Raw genomic sequence first — 10,653 nt, forward strand, 5'->3', positions numbered from 1 at the left:
TGTCAAACTTTCCAATGTTGTCTTCATCTCTTCGACTGTAGCATTTAAAAATAAATAAAAATAATTATGGGTACTCTTCGATGTCATAGCTCATTACGTTTCTTGACTTATTTATTCCAAGAAAGTACTTTATTAAGCGTATACATTTTCGTATGTATTTCTTATCTCAAGTAAACCTAATTCTTTAGTCATTGTCTTTGCTTATTCTTGAACTATCTAATTGATCATTTAGACTACACCATTTTTTTGAGTTGATTGAGGGGAAAACAATTTCCTCTTAATATCATGTTTCTCATAAAAATTGCTATTTTTCATAAGTTAACTTTCCTCCTTAATCAAATCTTAAACCTTTAATCTTCATCCAAACTTCATTCTTTAATCATGCTTTAAATACCTTGAATTATTACAAATGTTATGATCTCTCTTAGAAATATTTAATTCAAGATAATATGACATAATCCTCAATAAAAATTATGAAATTTCTCTTACCTTGTAAATTTCTTAGGGGAAAGGTAAAACTTATATTGTAGTAAGTACATCTGAGAGGGTTTTGGCTGAAAGGGATCTAGATGAATATGCATAGGAACAAGTGATATTGTCATGGTGTAGTCATGGTAGAAATGATCTAGGCATAACCCTTTTGGCCAATAGTGGTCTAACTGAAAGGGGTTTCATCAAACCCCAAAAAATTATATATATACTCTAAATGAGCCCTCAACACATCATTGTACTATAGCAGTTTATAGAGAGCTTGTCAAGAGAGTTTGAGTCCTTCAACTCGACCAAGTAAGAAATTTTTAAATATGTTTTTTTTAAAAGTTTTTTTTTTCCATTATTTTTAATTAATATACATCTTTATATAGCATTATTTTATAATTTTTAGGATAAATTAGCCTACTTAGACTTTTAAAATTAATAAATATGTTTTGTAATGCAATTTTTTAATTAAATGCTACATATTTAACTTAGTAACATAGATCTAACCTTTTTTTTTATTTTTTTAAAGAGGGGTAAATGCTTTGACCTGGAGCTATGAACCAGTGAGACCACAAACGAGGGACCTCATCCCCATGAGATTTGAACCTTGATGGCAAGGATAACAACGTAACAACTTAACCATCACAACATGCCAACATAGATCTAACCTTAATTAATGTAGTTGAATTTAATTAGTTAACAAAAGTTGAAACGTAGTTAACTATAGATATTCTAGTTAACTATGGTTAACCTAGTTAACCTACTTGACATTAGTTAAATTACTCTTGAATATACTTAACCTAGTTAGCTTTAATTTATTTAATCAAAACTACTTAACATAGAACTAACAAACTTTTGAACCTAGTCAAATCACTTTTTAGCCTAGTTAACCATATTTTAAACATAGTTAACCTAGTCAAAGTTACTTTTAACCCTAGTTAAGAATTTTTCTAACATAGTTAACTTAGTCAAACTTAATTTTGACCTAGTTAACCTAATCTAACATAGAGCTTACTTAACTAACTATACTTCAAACCTACTTAACCAAACTTAAATATAGTGAGATTTAGTTAAGGTGACTTTTTAACCATACATCAAACATAGAACTAACACCTATAGGGTAACCAACCATGTGTATTTATTTTTATTTCTTGAGTTGAACATATAAATACATGGTTTTTTATATATGTACATTTATAAATATGCTTAAATTATAAATATCATTCATTTTAGTCAGGTTTATATTAAATATAAATGCATTATAAATTGAAATGTTTATATGTAAAAAGATACCTTCAAAAAACTTATCAATTAAAATATTACATGATTATTGTCATGAAAATGTTAGTTAACCTAGTCAAAGATTATAGAACTAACCTAGTCAAACAAAATTAACCTTATTAACCATACTTCAGTATTATTCCATTTTTGTCACATGTTTTTTGAATATATATATATATATATATATATATATATATATATATATATATATATATATATATATATATATATATATATATATATATACATATATATATATATATATACATATATATATATATATATACATATATATATATATATATATATATATATGTATATATATATATATGTATATGTATATATATATATATATGTATATGTATATATATATATATATGTATATGTGTATATATATATATATATATATATATATATGTATATGTATATATCTATATATATACATATATATATATATATGTATATATATATATATATATATACATATACATATATATATATATATATATATACATATATATACACATGTATGTATGTATGTATGTATGTATAAATTGTTAATATACAGAATAAATACTTTTCACAAAGTAGATGATTATAATGTACATATGCTTCAAATTAAACACTATTTTTTTAATTTACATTGTACATATGTGTACACATGTTTAGATATATTTATCATACTCATCTAGATACTTTTCTACTTCATGTTAAAGATCTTTATCATACATGGCATCCGAAAGTGAGGCAACACCTACATCTTCAAGGGAGGGTAGTGCTCAGAGAAGGGTGGTACTTGTGCTCAATCTATAGTTCATAGATCTAAATCATCTACTCATGATAGAGAGCACGTATTTGCTAATACTATTTCTAGATTGTCTCATTCTATCAATGTCCTTGATGGTACCATTGAGACTTCCACCACCTTCCCTAATAAGGAGAACATGATAAGTATCTTAGACAAGTTGGTTCATATGATTCACATAGTTGAATCATACAACCCATATGATAGTATTAGAACTTATAATTTGTATGATTCTCTATCTTATATTGTCACTAGCACTATGAAGTACAGGTAGATTGATAGTAAGGTCTACATTCGTATGGTGAAGATGTTTCCATTTTATATCGTAAAAACTCAGGTTTGAGGTTACATGGTTACTAGGTACACAGATAAATTTTTTGCACCATCTATATATCATTGTTGGCTAGATTTTCATCATAGATCGACTCAAAAGGATGAACTTCCATTATATTTTTTTCAAAGAATTATTTGCAGAGTTTCAACTGCATTATGAGATCAACTGTATAGATAATTTGGGTTACATCAAGTAGGGGAGGGGTCAATTGTCAAACAGATTCAGACCTAAGAATACATCATTAGAATATTTACTTACACCTTGTTAAAATGTTTTATAATTTTCATCTAGGGGAGAATTTTAAATTTTCAACAACATAAGAATTTTCATATCAATAAGATGAGTATTTTCATTCACACCAACACAAAAATCTGTATTTTAAGCAATATAGGGAGAATTTTTATTTTCATGATCTCTTTATAGAACTATGTTAGGATTTTTATCAATTTCAACACTATTGCATGCTTGTAATAAATCTCTATAAAGGGTATCACCTATAATCACTTTCTCTATATAATTCAAAGGTGGATTTGAAGATATAAACAAAATCGTGTCTATTGTCACAATTTATACATCATTAAAATATGGTTTCAAAGGTGTACTTGCATTAACATCAATAATTGTATTGTCTTTTGCATTCACCTATTTGGCATTTGCATCTTTTATATCCATAGTATCCTCCATGGGATCTTTAGTGATTATTTCTTCAACTAGATTGTGTATCAATATGCTTTATTATTTTTTATTTGTTACATATTCATTCTTCTATCTCTTTTACTTTTTACCTCTTTTTGTTTCTCTCCTTGGATTTTCTTAGGGGTCATAACCTTCATTCCATCATGTTTTACATTGTTTACATCCCATGATTAACAACTGATATCAATCATTACAATGTCTTTAGTGTTTGAGTCCGTTCCAAATGCTCCAAGATGGTCCCAATTATAAATTCCTTCCAATAGTGAATAGGATATTGTATCAGAATGATAAAAATCATTAAAATAATCTACAAATTTGGTTGTTCTCTTTGTAATAGGAAGAACATTTGCTATGGCAATAGAAGTTTGCGGTAAAAATATTTTTTAAATGTTCAAAAATTAATCACAGCCCCATTTATGGAATGGAGTTACATTCCATTTTAAAAATGTGACCTTGTCCCAACACACTATACTATACCTCCACTTTGAGATTATTCGTGTATAGAAAAAGGAATGTGATCATGTTCCTAGAATTCAGTCACATTTAGCAAACATGACCATGTTTCATAGCATTTAAAATCCTACCCCCAAGATTTTTTTGGGTTTAGCTTTAGGAAAAAACTTGATCAAGTAACCCCTAGCTTTAGCTCTCATTAGACCTAAACCTTAGAGGTCATCCATATTTGTACACAGAATATGCCCTTATGAAAAGTATCAGAATACATTTTATATATAATATTTTGACCTCCAAAAAACCCCATTTTAGATCAGCCTATGCTAATTACAATTATGTATATTTCTTTTTAATTTGATTAATTCTTAATGAATCTCTATTGAAACAAGTGCATAAACTAGATATGATAGGTTGTCTTCTTATTTTAGTACAAAAATTATGTGAATTTTTCTTGAAAACATATATGACAGTAGACTAAAGATAATTCTATACACTTTAAATAATAAATTATAAATATATAGTTTTAGGTAAAATTATGCTTGTCGTACATGGGCATGGTATTACATGGGCATGGTCGTACTTGGAAAGTAGAGTTTGAGTACTATGGTTTCTATTACTCACTTATTAGGTATTACATCCCCTATAAACTATAGGCATGAGGTAAAAATAATAATTTGACCTATCAAACAGAACACATCCTCTTGTACCATGTGGCTTAGGGGTGCCTGGATCTTACAAGTAACTTGATGTTTTACCACAAGAAGCTTTTGTTAATAAATCTAGGCCCCAAACTTATGAAGACCCCTTATTGATCGATATTATAGGATTAAAAAAAGAAAACAAATGTAAAAATTGGAGTTTAACTAGAATCCCAATAATACTAAGTGAGAAAAGTAAGTGTACAAGTTTTAATTAAAAAATCTACAATGAATATGAATCTAACTTTTGTATGTGGAGATGTGCATGATATGCTTAATGTTGATTGTTTTGTCGACCCTTTGAGTTGATAATATTTCTACTAGAATTCTCCTTTTCTCTCATTTGGTTGACAACAAGTGTTGGGTTTATAGATGAAGGACATGAAGAATGTAAGCATAAGAAATTATTTAGAATGTACAACTAAAATTGAATAGAAAGAATATTTGAGGTTGACTCTCAAAAGGAGATATTTTAATTTAGAAATTTGATATTCAAATTGGATTGAGGGTAGTAAAAGACAAACTAATTTAGGTAAGATTGTCAAATTGCATTTTTTATCAAATTTTAAATTGCTTGTTAGTTGGAATATGATGGATATAATTGATTTGATGGTTCGGGGTAATCAATAATAATTGATAGACTTCATTTAAAGTATTTAGATATCTTAGGTTAGGTAAATGTTGGACACAAATCTTATTTTTAAAATTAAGAAAAGGTAAACATTAATTTTTTTGTTAGACAAATAAGTTTATAATTATTGAATAATAGGATAATTTTGTTAGTTAACAAAAAAATTGATTAATTAAATATCCAATTCAAGTATTTAATTTTTTTAAAAAGATTAAGTTAATATTAAAAATTTGATTAAAATGTAAAAATACACAAATTTTCATTCATCCTCATAAATTAAGAGTAATTTGAAAGTATAATATATTTTTCTTAATAACATATCCTCGCAATCCACAAATGCACAATCCGATGATTTTGATTGGATGAACAAAGAAATGATAAAAAGTACCGTATACAATAAATCCAAAAGCAGCATGTAACAACTTCCTTGGTCACCTTGCACATACAGTATTGCATTGTCACAATAATCTACAACACTTGTAGTGGGCTCCATGTAGGGCTCCAATGGTTACATGGATTTTGTTGTTGTTGCACTTGTATAGGATCTCGTGCTTGAGCCTATATATGAATGTGTAGACAGCCGAGCACTGCCACCACCACCCTCTTCTAATTCCTCACTCTGTGTATTGTGTATCCTCATGCTTGGCATCTCCTTAATCACTTCCTCCTCCATCTCCATCGGTTTCACTTGAGACCTTCCACTTCCCTTTCACATTTTCCTCTGTGAAACTCCTGTATTTGGCTCTTTCATCATTATTCCTGCTGGATTCGAGGTGCTAGCATGTGACTGAAACGATAAAAAAATAAATTAGTATGGTTTTCAAATATAGCATTTTTTTATCCCTTTCAAAATTGAAGGGTTTTTGAAGGTACCTTGTGGACTTTGAGCTCAACCCGACTTCTAGTAGTAATTTCACCCAATATCTCAGCATTGTCCACTTTCATACGAAGGCTCTCTGCTTTACCCAGACCCTGCTCTTGGGCTTCCTGCAATTACTCCATTGCCTTAGCCAATATTTTCACATACACAGACTCACTTATATTACTTGTACTAAGAAAAAGAGTAAGAGCTTACGGTGACAGCTCGTTCATGGGGTATTGGCGGCGCCTCATCGTACTCAGAACCATCAAGTTCTTGCAGCTCCTCTGCCTCAAAAAGAAGTGGAAGAATGTAGTGTCGAGTTGGAAGGATTAATATCAATAGAACAGTGAAAACACATCCCGCTATTGGTATCCATGTCACGCCGAAGCATATCAACAAGTACACCCATTGTAAGGCAGTGAATATGGTGATCTTGCTGAAAGGAACCTTCTCGACGTAAGAAGCATGAGCGTCCTCTAGTACCCTGGAAAAAACATTACACAGAGATAAATATGAGAAGTATTCTAACAGAAATATGAAATATGAGAAATATTCTTTTTTTCAGAACTGAAACTCTAGGGTTTGATCTCTAGGGTTACTTAAACATTAGTGGAATTCTATTAGTGGAATTCTAGGGTTTGAACAGTAGGGTTTGGTAAACATTAGAAAAAGATAAAGATGAAAAGTATTCTTTTTTAGAATTGAAACTCTAGGGTTTGAACTCTATTGTTCCCTAAAAATTAGGAAAAGATAAAGATGAGAAGTACTTTTTTCCCAACAAAAACTCTAGTGTTTGAATTCTAGGGTTTCCTAAACGTTAGAAAAAGATAAAGATGAGAAGTATTCTCTCTCCGAACTGAAATTCTATGATTTGAACTCCAGGGTTTCATAAACATTAGATAAAGATAAAGATGAGAAGTATTCTTTCTCTGGATTCTAGAGTTTGAATTTTAGGGTTTCAAAAAATATTAATTAAAGATAAAGATAATAAGTATTCTTTCTCATGATTCTATAGTTTGAATTGTGGAATTTGAAAAGTACCTATATCTCCTACTGGGAGAGATGAAGATGAGAAGTAGTCTTTCCCAGAATTGGTTTCCGGGCAAGCTTTCGAATGCCAAATATGCAAAATAACCCCATAAAACTGAAAGTGGCATCCTTCTGATGATGGGCATCAAGAACACGCAACAACCCACTAAGACTGATTGAAGGAGATTTGTGAGTCTCTGCTCTTTCACTCGGACAGGCAGTAGCAAATCGATGTGCTTCTTTGGATCAAAGATGTATCCATTTATATCTGTAAAATTGTGAGTGGAGGATTCTGTATCGTTGTTATTCATTGCCGTGTTTTGAAGGTCTCTGAATTCTTTGAGATTCATCAATTCTCTGATGTCCTTTAATGCCTGCAAGAACAAGTAGACTCATCATTAGAAATGATTGATTCTCTCAACATGCCTTTTGGTTTCATGATATTGATCAGGTACTAATAATAGATATTGATAAATCTTAAGGAGGATTAGGGTTTTTACGCTGTCAGAATTTAAGGTGGTGTTTGGTGAAACTGGAAGGTCTATATTTACGAAGACTTCTTGCATCTTATCGTATATCTCCTGCACCGTATCATTATCTGTAATGCTTGTGCTCGCAGTTTTCAACATTCTCTTCCGCAGTATCTACTCATTGACAATTAACAAGCAATGCAATAGTTGAATAAGATTGAACACATTAGGATGATGGATGATTAAATTGTTTAAATATTAAGATTTGACTTTTAGATTAAAAGTGTTAAATAATCAAAATTGATTTATTTTTCTAAGTTTAATTTGTTCCTAAATGTGAAATCTAATATGAAATGAGTAATATACTGAATGCTTCAAGGTTGCAAGACTTCTGGTATGCATGGGAGACTGTGGCAGCACTGCATATGATGGGGGAAGCCCAAGAAGTCCACATATAAGAACCTGAAATGGTAAAAATTTAAGTAGAAAATTAGCCATGCAAGCTTATTTATGAAAAATCCTTAAACAATGATCAGGAGCAATGAATTAATTGAAGGTACCATGAATCCTAGGAGTAGAAAATCGTAATGATATGATGGAGGATTCTTCAGATTGTACTGCCTCTGTTGTGCCATCTTTGCAGCAACATTATGCTCGAAGAAAAATAAACAGGCAAACATAAACGCCGGTATAATTGCGCTGGCAATATGTATGCCTGGTACTTGGGACATATCCTGGTAGAGGTTATTAACAAATTTAGCTCAATAGAGAACATAAAATATTCCTCAATGTTTGAAATATTTATGTAAAAACAATTGCCAGTTAAAATCAAACATAAATGTATAAAATCTTACTAAAATAGTGAATTTGATTGCAAATGGACTATTTGAACAAGTCACAATTAAAGTATGTTGTTTGCACTGATTCAAACAAAATTGAAGATGTATGCATAAGGTGTGCGATTACCTTGATGACGGTCCAGTTTTGAGTAGCAGAGTGATGCCAGGCCACAGGGTTGAAGAGGCGCCTTGGAACACCGTCAGGATATTCACCAGTTGGTATGTATGAAATTCCAGTCCAGAAAAGCAACATAGCGGGGACTCCATAGTCTGCAACTATTCCTCGCATCCATCCTATGAAAAATATTAGAGATATATTAGCAATGGTCAAACAATTGATCTTTGACATATCAAGAATACCCTTTTATGTTGCAAATTGAACCAACAAATTGTCATGTTTTGAACTTTCACCCTTGAACTGGTTGATCTTATGAATACCCATTTTATTTCTAAAATTGAAGGAACCTACCTGTGCCATAGAGCCAAGACCTTGCTTTTCTAGTCTTAAGAGCAGTGAAGAGCAATCCTGCTGCCAATATGACACCAAACATGCCATTGGTTGCTCGCCAAGAAAAATCAAGCTTTTTAATATCACTGTTCAAACGCTTTTGCTGCTTAGGAATGCGAAATTCCCCAACAATTCCCTGCATCAATCCACAAATTCGAAATCTTCTCATCTTTAGATATTTATGAATGACGAATTGGAGAGAAGTTTAGATTTGTGTTTTTTTAGATTAAATTGTGTCTTTTAATCATAAAATATGATATATTTGAATAATATAAAGTTGACCTCCTCAAACTTTATATTTTTCTTTATTTTTCAATCATAAATTCAGTGTTAAGAAATAAATAATGACATAATTCTGATATGAAAAAGAAATGAATAATGACATAATTCTGATATCAAAAAGAAAAGAAAATTGACACAAAAATGTTTTGGCTTACCTGACCAAAGGTCAGTCGATTTATGATCAAAGAAAAAATAAAATTGCTGTCTACTTCTTTATATGAAGGATTTTGATATATTAAATTTCAGCTACAAATACAAGAGAAAGTGCATATTCAGATACAACTGCAATCAACAACTTCAACAATAATTCTTTACATATGTAATATAGAAAAATTGCTATATCCGGTATGTTTCAATATTATACTTCTAGTTAATGTAGAAAACTATAGATTAAAAAATCTGGGTTTTCCTCTCATGCAAAAAAAAATGTAAAGGAAGTGCAGTTCAAGCTTTATACTGTGGGAAATTATAGTTCAATCAGAGAAAAGATTTATTAAAAAGTTGTTACACAATCAGGTTGTAAATTAATAGCAACCAGCAATATAAATTCCGAAAATCTCATGATATTACTAATTGGAAGAAAATTTCCACCTTAATTGCTTCTTTCATAAACATCAAAGCCAAGAGAACTCCTCAGCCACTCGTGTCAATTTCTTGGTTAGTGAGGTGACCCCAAACACCGCCATGAGTACTAAAAGAACGGATGTCCATGTGCAAATCCTGAAAGGAAAACAAAACAGGCATGTAAGTTTCAAATCATATAATTATCACTATTACTAGTAATACTCCATGATTCTCACCAGGCTGTCCATGCCACAAAGTGATTTGAACCCAACTCATCTCTATCCTTCGCAAAATTGTACAAATAATAGTACATTAGCACAGTAGGCTCTGCCACTCCCTGAATAACCAGCGGCTGACTTCCAATTAAGGAATGAATAATTCCACAAATTGTAGTAGAGGCAAGCGTGTGTGGGGCACTTAAAAGCCCATCTGCAGGATGCACAATAATCATGATAAACCACACTTACTCTTCTCTCATCAAAAGGAGCAACCCTATTAGGGAGTATCATAAACCACACTCTTCAATTATAGAAAAGAAAAACTCAAAATTGACATTTGTACCAAACCATAGTTCCCAATTATGAAAAAAAAATTGAATTTAGACTTTTGAATAAATTGCTATGTATAGGAGGCCTAGTTCTAAAAACTTGTTGTAGTTAACTTTAAGAACTGTGGAAACTATAGATTTTCTCATCACACCAAAAATACGTGTTGGTGATGGAGA

At 30.7% G+C, this 10,653-nt stretch overlaps 1 protein-coding gene across 1 annotated transcript; it reads right to left on the bottom strand.

Moving 5' to 3' along the window:
* Positions 1-5,658: 5,658 nt before the first annotated feature.
* On the bottom strand, positions 5,659-9,227 carry LOC149557418 (putative boron transporter 2). Its single transcript, XM_089785976.1, has 9 exons — positions 9,045-9,227; positions 8,703-8,869; positions 8,297-8,470; positions 8,103-8,198; positions 7,767-7,910; positions 7,279-7,640; positions 6,451-6,721; positions 6,249-6,362; positions 5,659-6,162 (listed from the first exon to the last, which is right to left on the bottom strand). The coding sequence occupies exons 1-9, from the start codon at positions 9,223-9,225 to the stop codon at positions 6,085-6,087; spliced, it is 1,587 nt and encodes a 528-aa protein (XP_089642102.1). The 5' UTR covers positions 9,226-9,227; the 3' UTR covers positions 5,659-6,084.
* Between the last annotated feature and the right edge of the window lie 1,426 nt (positions 9,228-10,653).

The sequence above is a fragment of the Cupressus sempervirens genome, chromosome 5 (assembly GCF_028749045.1).
Source record: "Cupressus sempervirens isolate cs-2001-9-10 chromosome 5, ASM2874904v1, whole genome shotgun sequence".
Lineage (NCBI taxonomy): Eukaryota > Viridiplantae > Streptophyta > Pinopsida > Cupressales > Cupressaceae > Cupressus > Cupressus sempervirens.

Excerpts from the sequence above, each read along its gene's own strand:
- LOC149557418 (XM_089785976.1), bottom strand. The coding sequence starts at position 9,225 with ATGCAGGGAATTGTTGGGGAATTTCGCATTCCTAAGCAGCAAAAGCGT. Across the intron at positions 8,199-8,296 it reads TTCTACTCCTAGGATTCATG|GTTCTTATATGTGGACTTCT; the intron begins GTACCTTCAATT and ends TTACCATTTCAG. Across the intron at positions 6,722-7,278 it reads TCTCCCAGTAGGAGATATAG|GGTACTAGAGGACGCTCATG; the intron begins GTACTTTTCAAA and ends TGTTTTTTCCAG.